The sequence below is a fragment of the Lacerta agilis genome, chromosome 4 (genome assembly GCF_009819535.1).
Source record: "Lacerta agilis isolate rLacAgi1 chromosome 4, rLacAgi1.pri, whole genome shotgun sequence".
Lineage (NCBI taxonomy): Eukaryota > Metazoa > Chordata > Lepidosauria > Squamata > Lacertidae > Lacerta > Lacerta agilis.
The window spans coordinates 1,103,939-1,118,952 of record NC_046315.1 but is presented as its reverse complement, the minus strand read 5'-3'; the positions used below and the strand labels follow the sequence as shown (position 1 = coordinate 1,118,952).

The following is a 15,014-nucleotide window of genomic DNA, read 5'->3' as shown; positions in this document are numbered from 1 at the left end:
TGGAAAGATCTCGCTAGAGGTGGTAGTTATTTGCAAAACAAATAAATCACTGGCATACAAATTTACTTGGAGATGTTTTATGTTTTTAGATCGCTTTATGCTTCTTTACATGAAATTATTGCATTTTTGTGGCCACTTTACCCCAGCATATTTATTTTCATACCTATTACTTGGAGGAAAATTATACTTTAAATCTTTAAAGTACTTTAATTCTTTCTTCTTCTTCTTCTTCTTCTTCTTCTTCTTCTTCTTCTTCTTCTCACAACAAATGTAACTGATCTGTAGAAAACACAACCTGAAGAAAGAGACAATACATGTGCTTTTGTAAGCGAGGAAAATCTTTAACAACAAACAAACAAACAAACAAACAAACAACACATATAATGTCAGAAAGTGTGGATTCAGTAGGTTTGCCTTTAAATGCAACACAGTCTAGTTTCTCCCTCATCTTGATCATTTCAGGGAACCTAGGTGAGTAGAGCAGAAATTCAGCTCCCACCATGTGCAGACCTGTGAGATTGGAGATGGTGGCATATGGAAGAAAAGAGCCAGGGAGCCTGGAAGGGGGGGGGTTGTCTTCTACAGATAATCTGGAACTTATCTTGCTATTAACACAGCCCAAGGTGGCATCAACTATTTTTCTCAGTGGAATTGTATATTTATTTATTTATCTATTCATTCCGTTTTCAGAGTCACCCATCAATAACTTTTCCCTGGGTGGCTTGCAACAAAACAGAGGTAAAATATAATGGGTGGTATTCATAGTAGACTACTTGCAATCAGTGAACATGACTAGGCTAGACCCATTCATTTTAATGGGCCTACACTGAGTAAAACTTAGTTGAACACCACCCAAAGTATTCAGGTAGGTAGCTGTGTTGGTCTGACGCAGGAAAAATACAAATAAATAAATAAATAAATAAATAAATAAATAAAGTCCAGTAGCACCTTAGAGACCAACTAAGTTTGTTCTTGGTATAAGCTTTCGTGTGCATGCACACTTCTTTGACCACCCAAAGTATAATAACTAAAATCAGCACTAAATCACAGAAGACACCTTCCTTACAATGGAGACTTCATTATGGTGATTCTATAAAGGACCAGACCTGCTGAAACAGCAGCAGCTTTGGATTCCCCCTTGAAATCTTCCCATTCCAGCTGGTTGTTGCAAGAATGATGTAACCAAGAAAATGCCTGTTTGCTTTCTTTCCTGCTGCCTCTCCAGCTCTCTTCCTTTCGTGTCATGCTGTTTGGATTGCGTCTCAAAAACCTTTAGGTCATTCCGGAATCCTCCCCCCTCCCCCTGCAAAGAGCGGGATAAAAATGCTTTGGAAAAATACAATTTAGGATGCAAGGGGGCAGATTTGAAGGGAAAAAACCTGTTTGAGACCCCTAAATGCTGCTGATGATCAAAGCACAGATGCTGAATTGGATGGGCCAGCGGTTCAACCAGCAAAAGCAGCTTCACCTCCAAGCTTCTTCTAATCAGGGGTGGAAGGAGAATGGCGAGATGCTGTCACTGTGAAGCACGGAGACTCCTTCTTCTCCTCTGGCGATCCCTTGTAGCCGAGTAAGATTGTCTTTCATAAACACAGTTTTAACAATGAGTCCATAAGTTACCATGGAGGCCAGTTCTCCTGCACAAGCCCTGTTGAACTGAGAGCTCTTTAGTGGGCAATGCCTACATATCTTGGAATCCTAGAGCTAGAAGGGATCGCCAGGGCCATATAGCCTATATGTTGGGATAAATTTAAAAAGACTTTGACCTAGTTGGTTGGGGTTCCCTATCGGAACACCAAATGGACACAAGCTTTAAGTCAGGGGGGAAAGGTGTTTATTAACACAAAATCAGAGGCAGCTTACCAAGGTGTGGTGATAAAGGGAGCAGCTGCCACAGATTCCCTCCTGGACAGATGGTTGGGAGTGAGAGTGAGGTTGTGGGTCTGCGTGTAGAAGCCTCCTTTGTAGAACTTGCAAGGAATCCCTTTGAGACAAGACAGTTGGGCTTGAGAAAGGGCAAGACCCCTGGTGCCAATGCACAAGGACTTTGGGAATATCGTTGCTTAAGTTTCCAGAAAAAAACACAGCTGGGATTGCACGTATCGAAGGGAAAACACAACTGTGTTCTGTTCCCAAAAAACCCCACTGAGACCTGGGTTCAAGTCCACCCTCTGTCAGGGATTCAGCACGTGGCCTTGGGCAGGTCTAATCAGTGTTTTATTAAAAAAAGTTTAGGGGTACTCTCATTTTGACACAAGAAAACCACCATTTTATAGTTCAAATCAGGAAGAATAAATACAGTAAATGGACAAAAGTACAGAGATTCACTAAATGTTTAGGGGTATGCGTACCCCCAGGAAAAAGCACTGGATCTAACCATCCTCTTTATTTTTTCTTTTACAAACATTTTATTGGTTTTGAATGAATCATAGAATCATAGTTGGAAGGGACCTCAAGGGCCATCTAGTCCAACCCCCTGCAATGCAAGAAACTCAGCTAAAGCATTCGTGACAGAATGAACCACACACATCACAAATACAATAACAACAGTTATATAGAAGTGTCAACGTACTGTTTGAGTAGGAACCAAGACGGGTGACCAGTGGAATGATAAATGTTTATTCCCAGCATCTAGTGCTTAAACCTGTCCAAAGGAGGAGGAGGAGGAGGAGGAGGAGGAGGAGAGAGGGGAGGAGGAGAAGAAGGAGAAGGAGAAGGAGAAGAAGAAGAAGAAGAAGAAGAAGAAGAAGAAGAAGAAGAAGAAGAAGAAGAGAAGAAGAAGAAGAAGAAGTAGTTTGGATTTGATATCCCGCTTTTCACTACCCGAAGGAGTCTCAAAGCGGCTAACATTCTCCTTTCCCTTCCTCTCCCACAACAAACACTCTGTGAGGTGAGTGGGGCTGAGAGGCTTCAGAGAAGTGTGACTAGCCCAAGGTCACCCAGCAGCTGCATGTGGAGGAGCGGAGACGCGAACCCGGTTCCCCAGATTATGAGTCCACCGCTCTTAACCACTACACCACGCTGGCTGATGTTGTTTCATTCCCCTTCTAACAACTCTGTTGTGTTATGTCAAATGTCCATACAGGTTTTCTGGAAACGTCCCTGGGTCTTACTTCAAGCATGGTAACAAAATCCAAGTGCAATTGAGTGACTTGGCCTGTAACTTGCTCTGCAACTTCCCCCACATGGTGCCAGCTATTTTGTGTGTGTGTGTGTGTGTGTGTGTGTGTGTGTGAGAGAGAGAGAGAGAGAGAGAGAGAGAGAGAGAGAGAGAGAGAGAGATTTTTTGTTTGTGCATGTGATTTTGTGTGTTCATTTCCTGAGAAAGGCGCATTAAAAAATATGGGTTTTTTATGGGGTCCAACCCCTGCCAAGCAGGAAACACCATCAAAGCATTCCTGACAGATGGCTGTCAAGCCTCCACTTAAAGACTCCAAAGAAGGAGACTCCACCACACTTTCCCCTTTAACTGGTTTTTACTAGTCTTGTGGTCAGTTCCCATTCTTGTGTATATTACACTGGCCTCACTTAATAATGGGCCTAACCAGGGTCTTTTTTTGAGCCAGAACTTGCTACAACTCAGTTCTGGCCCCTCTGGGGTGGGTGCCATTGCCATCCTAAGGAAACAAGGGTGGTGTTCTGAGACTTCTTTTTCTAGAAAAATAGCACTGGAGCTAACAGTTGCCTTACCTCAGTTCCCCATTCTCAAAAAATTAAAATAAAAACCTGACAATTTATATGCATCAATTCATACAGGTATCACATTGTTTTTTGTGTGTGGTGTAGTGGTTAAGAGTGGTAGACTCGTAATCTGGTGAACCGGGTTCGCGTCTCCGCTCCTCCACATGCAGCTGCTGGGTGACCTTGGGCTAGTCACACTTCTTTGAAGCCTCTCAGCCCCACTCACCTCACAGAGTGTTTGTTGTGGCGGAGGAAGGGAAAGGAGAATGTGAGCCGCTTTGAGACTCCTTCGGGTAGTGATAAAGCGGGATATCAAATCCAAACTCCTCCTCCTCCTCCCTCCTCCTCCTCCTCCTCCTCCTCCTCCTCCTCCTCTCTTCTTCTTCTTCTTCTTCCTCCTCTTCTGCCTGCCAACCACCTATCTGGTATTCCTGCCCTGTCCATTACACGATTCTATGTGAATTCCCTCTAACTGTGAAGCTGTTGTCTCTTTCAAGCTACCTTCTGTTCCACTATTCCCGAGTTTGCTGGATATGTAGAATGATGAAGAATCCTAAGCCTGGAGGTGGGATTGGGGTCAGCTCTCCACAGTCCCCTGACTCTGTAACCTTGGAAGAGATGCTCCAGGTCTGGGTGGTTTGGATGCCTTGGGAATTGGGATGGAACAAGGCTCTTTCTACAGTGAAACACCTCCCCCCCCCCGAGATGTCCACCCTAGCGCCTCCACAGAGACACTATAAATGCTGCTTTCTGGTCAGCCAAGTGGAGTCAGATCCGAGGGATGCTCCTCCATCCACAATGCAGCTGCCAGTAGACCTTTGACTCTGTGGCTCAGCAGAGCACACCTTGCTGTGTTAATCTGTAGGTGAGCTGGCAGAACAAAAGGTCCTGTCAAGGTGAGTGGAAAGGAGGGGGAGTGATAGAATCAAAGAATTGTAGAGTTGGAAGGTTAGATTCTCCAATGGACAAATATCGCTCTTATGTGACTGTAATTGCAGAGCACCAGAATCGTCGTATCACAAATCTTTGATTGTGCTCTTCACTCATCGTCCAGGAGTAAGTTTCTTGCTCCATACTTAAAGGGAATTGCCGATGACTCGAACGAAGCCAACTGAGATACCTACTGAATGATGAAGACCCTCCAAGATCACTTAAGGTTGCCAGATTTCTGATCACCGCCCTATCCCAAAAGAAGAAAAAACGGACTTCTGGGTGGATTGGACATTCCTTTTAAATCATGACTCAGGATGTAATTATGTGTTACCTTAATTGATGTTTTTATAATTTTATAAATAGGGGGTGATGTTTTATGTTGTAAATTTACTGCTTAGTCTGTTACTTTAAAGTCCTTTCGAAGTTCTAAGTAGAAAGGCTAAGTATATATATGTTGTTTGAAAATAGTGCGCAATGGGCCAATGACCGTAATAAAAATATCTATCTAGAGTTGGAAGGGACGACAAGGTGCTTCTAGTCCAATCCCCCACAATGAAGGACTTTTTTGCCCAACATGGGGCTTGACCCTGAGATTAAGAGGCTGAGGTGGGGACGGAGAGGAGGGGCAGTTGCCGGGACCATTTTTGGAAGGGGGAGGAGAGCAAGTTACCTCTCCTTCCAAGGAACCTTTGTTGCAATTGGAATGTCCAGCTCTGGTCACTGTGTCGTGAAAAGGGAGATGTAGAGCTGCAAAAGGTGAATGAGAAGATCAGGGTGTGTGGTGGGGGGGGGGGGAATCAGGTTCCCCGCAGAGAAAGGCTGGTTTTGATGAAGGATACATTAGTGGGAAATGTGGAGGGGACACACACACACACCAGAAGAATATAGAACCATGTACAGGATGAGGGAAGTGGAGAGCTGCCACCCCCACCAGTTTTGTCAGACTAAATTGGCCCAATGAAGGCAGCCCTGTTTAGGGAAGTTTTTAATCTATGATATTTTAAATGTATTTTAATGTTTGTTGGAAGCCACCCAGAGTGGCCGGGGAGACCCAGCCAGATGGGCAGGGTACAAATAAATAATAATAATAATAATAATAATAATAATATAATAATAATGGGTGGGAGATGAGAAGCAGACAGGAAAGTTCCTCATACAGCTGCGTGCAGACTGTTTTTTCGTTTTCTTTGTTCAGACACAGGGACCTACACTGGCCAAATCCAGCTAGCAAATAAAAAGGAAAAAAATCAACACCGTGAAAGATCCCTGTAACGAGATGAGCATATGTATATGTATATGTATAATATTATATATATATATATATATAGTAATACTTAAAAACTAATCCAAAGGAAAATAATAATTTAACAAACTTAACAAATGACTCCGTATACCAAAAATAACTACCAAAACAACCTTGACGAGTTGCCGGCTAAAAATCTCGTTTCACTGTTATGATCTATCAGTTTCCTCAGAGGCAACTCATCAAGGTTGTTTTGGTAGTTATTTTTGGTATTTGGAGTCATTTGTTAAGTTTGTTAAATTATTATTTCCTTTGGATTAGTTCACAACTTTTTTAGTGTTTTGAGCTATTCTACTTTGTTATTTAAGTATTACTATATATAAACATATGCTCATCTCGTTACAGGGATCTTTCACGGTGTAGATTTTTTCTTTTTATTTGGGTATTCCCATGATTGTCTTTTTTTTTTTTTTTGCCTAGTTAAATCCAGCTAGGCTCATCCCCTCCACACAAACACACAATTGTTTTCTTAACATGGTACAGGATTGCTAGGCAAGGGTCTATGGGTCCATGAAGAACCATGGAGAAAAATGCTAGTCTGTTTTCTTCTTCTTGGCAGGGTCGCAGTGACCTGCACTCTGGCCAGGTCCAGGAGGAGAATGCCTCTTTTGAATGCCACCCACTTTCATTCCCCACTTTCATCCTGCTGGGGGTCCCAGGGCTGGAGGCGCTCCACTCCTGGATCTCTATCCCCTTCTGCCTTGGCTACATCATCGCTCTCCTGGGCAATTGCACCATCCTCTTCATCATCAAAACGGAAGCCAGTCTCCACCAGCCCATGTTCTACTTCCTCTCCGTCCTTTCGGTTATCGACCTGGGCCTCTCCACCTCCACTCTGCCCAAGATGCTGGCCATCTTCTGGTTTGGCCTCGGGCAGATCAGCCATGGGGCATGCCTGGCTCAGATGTTCTTCATCCACAGCTTCACGGGGATGGAGTCTGTCGTGCTGCTAGTCATGGCCTTTGACAGGTACGTGGCCATCTGTGACCCCTTGAGGTACACCACCATCCTGACCAAGGCAAGGGTAGCCTGGATGTGTGCTTCCGTTGTGCTGAGGACATTCCTACTTGTGCTGCCCATTGCCCTGTTGACTCTCCGCCTGCCCTTTTGCAGCGATCACATCATCCTTGCCCACACCTACTGTGAGCACATGGGCATCGCCAAGCTGGCCTGTGCCGACATCCGGATCAATATGATTTATGGCTTGTTCACTATTACCTTCCTCATGCTTGATGTGGTCTTCATTCTTTTGTCCTATGCGCTGATCTTGCAGTCTGTTTTCCGGCTCCCCTCCAAAGAGGCCCGGCTGAAATCCCTGGGCACTTGCGGTTCCCACGTGGCCGTGATTTTTGTCTTCTACACTCCTGCCTTCTTCTCCTTCCTCACCCACCGCTTTGGACGCAACATCCCCCATTATGCGCACATCCTCATTGCCAACCTCTATGTCATTTTGCCTCCGGTGCTCAACCCCGTCATTTACGGCATCCGGACCCGGGAGCTGCGCAGGAGGATCCTGCAGTTCTTGTTCTCCAAAAGGGAGCCTTTGTCCAATGTTGGTCCTGGTAATCCTGCCTCGCAGGGGGGGTGGATTAGATGACCCCCAGGGTCCCTTCCACGATTCGATTGGCATTCCTACAATCTGTTTTGAATGGGAATCCTGACATATATACAAGCTGTACGTAATCAGAGTGTTTTGGATCGACGGTCTGATTCAGAACCATGCAATTCTTTGATCCTGGCAAGCTGGACTCTGGCCTGATTCACTGCAGCGCAAAGCCGAGTCCACCCGCCCCAGCCCTCTCTCACTTGGCGAAACCTCAGATTTTAATTATTTTTTATTGATATGGGGCGGGGCAGCTGCCCCCTGGCTACACCAATGCCCAGATATCCTTTTGGGGGTGAGGCTCTTGGTTGGACGCTTTGCATCTCCCTCTCTTCATCAAGAGACCTCAGGACGTTTAAACAAAGACCACTTGAGAAGTAGACAAATGATGCATCACTCAAATTCTCAACTCAGTGAGTGTTCTCCTTTCAGAAAGGAGGCAGGTGGAATCTCCACGCTGCGAAAAGCATCATGCCGAAAGGCTAGTGAAATATGGGGAACCTTAGAGCATCTGTTTGGCATGCAGAATGTCCCCAGGTCCAGTCCCTGGCATCTCCCATAAGGGCTGGACGAGATCCTGCCTGAAACTGTGGGGAGTTGCTGCCAGTCAGTGTGGACAATGCAGAGCTAGAGAGGGACCCCTTGGTCGGGGCTCAGCAGAAGGGAACTTTCCGATGCTCCTTGGAGGTTTCATCAAAAACTCCGCAAAATCAATAGGGATAGAAATTCCTGCTCCATCATTTCTTCTAAATGGGCCATTCCATTGTCACGGTGGGGACACTTTGACCATGTTTTTGGTATTCACACATGTTAACAATGTAAATAGACATAAAAATTAACAACCAAAATTTAAACTATGTTCTTAATAAGATACTGAACATTTTACTATGTTTTATTATTTATGGATATTTTTGACAATTTTATTAAATGTTAAAAGTGTTGTCATGGGTGGGACAAAAAAAGGACATGGAGCTTGAGATAAGTTTGATTTATGGAAAAACTCTGTGAGTTGGGAGGTGAACTCAATGATAAACTCAGCATATCTGTTTAAATCAATGTTTATTGGTTACAAACTATGCAATCAGGAATTAAGTTTAAGAAATTTAATGATACCAAAATTGAGGAAAAAAATGCGGTCACGGGTGGGGACAATCATCAGAAAACTTTTAATATGAACAACTTCTGTGAGACTACGTGGGTGGACTTTTGAAAAAGAAGGTCCATAAAATAAACTTCTTTTGTCTTTAGCTTTTAAAAAAATGGTTAGACTACACGTTTGGGAATCTTCCTCACCAAAGTCCAGTGCTCATCTAGCAGTCTTATCAGGCTCATTTTTCACGGCATGGCCCAAATAGAGAATTCATGGACTACCAACAGATGGTGGTGGTTGTTGGTGTTGTTGTTGTTGTTGTTTATTAAATTGATATACCGCCCTTCATCAAGAGATCCCAGGAACATTTGAAACACAGAACACATGAGAGGTAGACGAGTGATGCATCACCTCAAATTCTTTAATCAAGTGAGTGTCCCTCCTTTGAAGGAGGCAGGAGGAATCTCCATGGTTGCTGCTGCTGCTGCTGCCCTGAGTGCTGGAAGGAAGACCTGCTCCTTGCAAGGCCTTTTCCCACTTGGCCTGGGGGGCGAGGACCAGAAGAGGCTCCTGGGAGGCTGGAGGGACACTGCCCTGCTGTGAATCCTGGGAGCCCAGACTCACTGGAACAACACTCTGGGCTGGGGCAAATGTCGGAAATGCTTTCAAATGTTTTAAAATAGTTTTTAATCTGTGGCGCTTTAAATGTTGGGTGTTGGGTTTTTCCACTGAAAAGAACAAAAACGAACTGCTCCTGGTCCTTAGGGGACAATCAAAGCCCGCTAGAGTCCGAGAGTTTGCTGCGGTCGAAGATGTAGAACAAACACAGCCGAGGCGAAATGTTGAAGCAAAAAGTGGCAGAGATGCCTGACCTTTATTAAAAGTAACTGCTATAGCAGGGTCCCACCTAATCCAAAAGGGAGAAAGGCAAGACCCCGAACAAAAGATGACATTGAGTTTTAAAAGTCCCCCCCCCATATCCCAGAATACAGTTCAGACATTGTCATCAAAACTGTCATTGCTACATCATTAATTTGTCACACAAGGGGAGGTCCAGGGGTTGTAACCTGAGTGTCAGGGACCTGCCCTAAACCCCTCTTCCTGGCCATCACCAGACACCTGTTGATAATAGGAGAAAAAAAAAACTATTTACAAGTTCTTGACCCTGGGGCTAAGCAAATCACAGTCTCTCTGTGTGTTCTGGTTTGAATATTACTGGCTTCAGTTCGCCTGTCTTCCCAAGTGATGTGTAAAATTTTCTCATCAGCTGTAAGCCATAATCATCACAATTATAACAAATAAAGGCTTGACCTATCTCACTTTGCATGTCATGAGTCTCTCATACATTAGTTTCACCTTTTAAGTTGAATTACTGAAAGAAATGAACCTTTCCACGACATTCTAATTTTTCGAGTTTCACCTGTAGTTTGGTGTCTTTATCTCGGCCCCTGTCTCAGCCTCAAGAGCCCCCCACAGCTGCAATATGGGGAGAGTATAGCACTGGCCTACTTCACAGGGTTGTTGTAACCGTATAGGGCTGCTGAGCATCCTTGCCACAGACCATGTTCCATCACCCTGTGCTGAAGTGCTGAGCAGCAAAGCACTCCTGGGAATGGCCCTTATCCTTCCCCCAGAGGAGTTGCTCCAACTCACCCCCCCCAACACTCACCCACTTAAGTTCAGGGAGGCTCCCCCCACCGCCTTGCACAACTGGTATAAACACACATTTAGAACCAGGCTGAATGTGTGTGATTGTAGCAATTCTCAACTGATGGTACAAATCTGCTGGGAATCTTATCTCCTCCTGAGCAAGAGGTTCATAAAAACTCCCGGGTTCCAACTTCTGCCTTCTGCCTTTCCTGGGCATCCTGCCTGCTGACCACAACCCCTAGGAGATGCCCTCCCCATCTACCTGCTGCTGCTGCTGACACAGGAACAGGTAAATACAGGGAATAAGAACATGATCCAGAGCCTGCTGGATCAGACCAATGGCCTGTCTAGTCCGGCATCCTGTTCTCACAGTGGCCAACCAGATGCCTCAATAGGAGGAGACCTGCAAGCAGGATCAGAGCACAAGAGAAACCTCCCCTCTTGTGGCTTCCAGCAACTGCTACTGAATTTCAGAAATGCCCTTGGATCTTAATGGGGAATGGGTGAATCTGTTAATTTTGGTTTCTCTCCATTTCTCCTTGTTCAGCCTTCTGCTTGCTTTGCCCCATTTCTGCACCAGTTTGTGATTTATTTATTGAAGTACCGGTAAGTGCTTCAGTACCAAGTAAGTGCTCACAGTAAGGATCGCTCTCACTTTACAGCTTGGTTCTTTCTGGCAGTGTCTGCCTGGGTCCAACCATGGAGCTTTACTTGTAGGTAAAATGCGTGCATAGGATTGTGTGGGCTTACTCAAGAGTAAGTCTGAGTTCACTTTCTCCATGCAGCTGATGAGATCTTTCTCATTCAAAGCCATTCTTCAGAGGGTGTCAAGGGAGCAGTTTATTAGGAAAATATCCAATTGACTAATACAATTTCTTAACATAACTTTAAAATGTCCAGCCAGATGGGTGAGGTATATATTAGTATTGTTATTATTATTATTGATATCCCACATTTAACATTCAAAGTTCCTTACATTGGTTTAAATTGGGAGACCTAGCCAGATGGGCTGGATACAAATAATAAATTATTATTATTAAATTATTATTATAAAAGGTAAAGGTACCTCTGACCATTAGGTCCAGTCGCGGATGACTCTGGGGTTGTGGCGCTCATCTCGCTCTGTAGGCCGAGGGAGCCGGCGTTTGTCCGCAGACAGCTTCGGGGTCATGTGGCCAGCATGACTAAGCCGCTTCTGGCGAACCAGAGCAGTGCATGGAAACGGAAATTACATTGGTTACTATATATAAATACCAGTACTTTAAAATTTAAAAAATGATTAGCTGAAGGAACCTTAATGTTGCCCCTGCATAAACATTTACATTATGGTCACACAGGTTCCCTCCCCCCTGCCAAAAAAAAAAAAGATCCTGGAATTTTAGTAACAGAAATATTTTAAACTCAGATAAAATGAGGCATATAAAATGAAAAATAAAATGAAATATAAGCATCAACATTTTCTTCGAGATGTACTGAAGGATTTACATTTTGAACAAAAATAATAATTCGTGTTTTGGGTGGATATGACAGCCAAGAATGCTAACGGGTCCTGCCTTCAGATGCTGGCCTCCGCATGCTCCAGGACTGAGGTTATCTCTGGTGGGCCCGGCATCATGACCTTGAAGGAAAAGGGGTTTGGGAATGTTTGGCTCAGTTTTCCTCACTGCTGGTGCCAGAGAAAGTGAGGTAGGAGGACTCTGAGTAGCCCAAGAGAAACCAGCTCGCCAGGAGGAGTCAAAATGAGACTCTTTTGCCAAATTCAGAGGGCAAGAGATTGGAGGGGGTGTCATGCAAACGTTTCAGCAAACTCTGGGCTTGGTGCCCGATAGGCAGTCCTAGAAACTGTGGAAACTGTAGATAAGAGCTGAGCGAAGCGAACAAAGAGTTACTGTAATTGCATCAGAGTATTTGATACCTTGGCATCAGAAGTTGAGGGAACTGAGACTTGTTATATTGGTGGGGGGGGGGGAGTCGAGTGAGTCAGTAGAACCATATAATGATGGCACTGAAAGGGATCCCTGAATGCCATATAGTCCAGTCATTCCTGCTCACTGCAGGAAATCCAGAGCTGGGATATCCCTAAGAGCTGGTTGCTCATTCACTGCTTGAAGAGCCTCCCAGAAAGGAAGGGAGCCCACCCCACCATCACTCTAGGTAATTTGGAGGGACCGGGAAAAGTCCTCTACAAGAAGTGAGGGCTGCTTATATTTTACTTTTCCGCCTCTTACTATCTACTTTTCTTGCAGCATCTCCATCAGTTTGACACCATTCACAAACAGAGGGCACCCTCCTGCTCCCCAATTAGATAATTCCTCCAATTGTTTGCCTTTTGACATCATTGCCTTGGTTTTCACAAGGTGTTACCAGCTGCTTTGGGCTTCCTTTTGGTAAGAAAATTGAATTCAGCTGAATCAGAGAAATGGATGGAGATAGTAGAGTTAGTAGGGAGACCCTGGAATAAAAAGGTGTCAATTATTGACACTCATGTTTCTCCCATGGGTTCTGGGCACTTACTCGGAGTTCAGTTTTCTTGGAATGAAGGCCAGCAGAGACTGTGGTGTCTTTACGATACATGGTTGTGAGCACACACCCCATTAGCATGGAGGAGCTCACTGCATGCATTAATATCCCAACAGATTTTGCTCTCCATTAGTCACAGGCTTGGATCCAGCACAGAGCGAGCTGGTCTCTGTGTCTCCAGCTTCTAACCTACTTCCAGCAGTTCACAGACAATGGACTCCTATTGTTCTCTCCACCTGGCAGCTTTGAGGGGAGGCTCACCTATTAGGCATCACCCATGATCTTTTAGTTGTAGCTCTTGCAACCGAGCTCATTCTTTTGAGATGCTGACACTTAAATGGCCAGCTAAGACCATTATCTTACAAAGAAATCTGTCCGACCAGTTCAGCAAACTTCTCTTGTCAGATTCTAACCTCACTGGGTACAGGACCCCCAAGAACGGGAAGGGACTTGTGACATCACCCAGACTGACTCCTCTTCAAACTTACAATACTATCTGGGATCTTTCTTTGCAGGCTCAAAGACATACCATGGCTGCTGTTCAGTGAAGCCTTTCCCAGGAGCTCAGCATACAATGTTGACTTCCAACTGGACCCTGCTCCACCCTTCCACCTTCATCCTGGTGGGAATTCCAGGCCTACAGGATGTTCAGATCTGGATCTCCATCCCCTTCTGCTGTCTCTACATCCTCACCCTCCTTGGGAATTGTCTCCTCCTGGTAGTAGTCAAGAGAGAGCCGAGCCTCCATGAGCCCATGTACTTATTCCTCTGCATGCTGGCAGGTGCCGACCTGGTGGTCACCACCACAATTGTGCCCAAAATCTTGAGCATTTTCTGGTTTGGCCATGGAAGCATCCATATAAATGGCTGCCTGGCCCAAATCTTCTTGCTCCACTCCTTCTCAACCATGGAATCAGGGTTCATCTTGGCCATGGCCTTTGACCGCTACATGGCCATTTGCAAGCCCTTGAGACATGCGGCAGTCCTGACCAATGATGTGGTTGCCAAGATGGGACTGACCATTGTGTTACGGGGGGCCATCCTCCTGAGCCCTCATCCTTTCCTCCTGAAATGGCTCCCGTATTGCAGAGGCAACGTCATCTTGCACACGTACTGTGAGTTCATGGCTCTGATGAAACTGACCTGTGTGGACACGGGGGCAGAGAGGGCCTATAGTCTCCTGGTTGCTTTTCTAACTGGGGGGCTGGACTTGGTGTTGATCATCCTGTCTTACATCCTCATTTTCCAGGCTGTCTTCCAGCTCCCTTCCAAGGAAGCACGGGTCAAATCCCTTGGCACCTGCGGCTCTCACGCCTGTGTCATCCTGGTCTTCTACACTCCAGCGTTTTTCTCCTTCTTAACCCACCGGTTTGGTCACGTGGCTGCCCATGTCCACATTCTGGTGGCAAATATATACCTGCTCCTTCCACCCATGATGAACCCCATTATTTATGGAGTAAGGACCAAGAGAATCCAGCAGGGCCTCTTCAAGATCTTCTGTGTCAAAACCAGATAAAAAGCCAGGAACTTGGAGCATCTCTTTGAGTTCAACTGCATCTCGCTGCTGGAAACCACAGAAGAAGAGAGGGCTCTTCATTCTCTGCTTCCTGGTTTCCCACAGGCATGTGGCTGGCCACTGCGGGAACAGGTTGACTTCTTAGATTCTCATCCACCTATGCTCAACTTGTATAGAGGTGTAAATAAAGCAGCATATCACACAACACCAGTCAGCCTCCAATGTTTCCAAAATAAGAGGAGTGAAATGGCTTATCCACACTCAGTTTTTGGCCCTCTCTTTCCAGGCAGAGTTTTAATGCTCCATTTCTGAACATGTTTTCTCCGCCCTGCATAACATTATGATGGATGCCTGGGAGAAGTTAAGGAAGGAAGGTATAAAATTTACAGCTTGCAATGTGTTAAGAGAGAATATTATGAAAATGATATATAGATGGTATTTGACACCAGTGAAGTTAGCTAAGATTTATCATGGCTTAAGTAATGTCTGTTGGAAATGTAAAAATGTGGAAGGTACCTTTTTCATATGTGGTGGACATGCCCAAACGTAAAGGCTTTCTGGGAGAAAATATATAATGAACTTTAAAAAGTAATGAAAATTACTTTCAGTAAAAAACCAGAGGCCTTCCTTTTGGGCATGACCAATCATGAGATACCCAGGCAAGATAAAGTCTTTTTTATGTATGCCACAACAGCTGCTAGAATTTTGATTGCAAAAA

At 44.9% G+C, this 15,014-nt stretch overlaps 4 protein-coding genes across 4 annotated transcripts in view; 3 read left to right on the top strand and 1 right to left on the bottom strand.

Moving 5' to 3' along the window:
* Window positions 1-15,014, top strand: part of LOC117044871 — a 628,087-nt gene that overhangs the window by 107,247 nt on the left and 505,826 nt on the right. The gene's annotated exons all lie outside the window — the stretch shown is intronic.
* LOC117044870 overlaps window positions 1-15,014 on the bottom strand; it is an 878,236-nt gene that overhangs the window by 463,206 nt on the left and 400,016 nt on the right. The window lies entirely within an intron of this gene.
* LOC117044977 (olfactory receptor 52E4-like) lies at window positions 6,517-7,514 on the top strand. The gene is given in 2 exon segments (XM_033145772.1): window positions 6,517-6,544; window positions 6,547-7,514. Coding segments are annotated over 2 exon segments (996 nt in total).
* LOC117044907 (olfactory receptor 52K2-like) lies at window positions 13,299-14,332 on the top strand. The gene has a single exon (XM_033145699.1). The coding sequence runs from the start codon at window positions 13,355-13,357 to the stop codon at window positions 14,294-14,296; it is 942 nt and encodes a 313-aa protein (XP_033001590.1). The 5' UTR covers window positions 13,299-13,354; the 3' UTR covers window positions 14,297-14,332.

Coding starts and splice junctions, on each gene's coding strand:
- LOC117044907 (XM_033145699.1), top strand. CDS start 13,355: ATGTTGACTTCCAACTGGACCCTGCTCCACCCTTCCACCTTCATCCTG.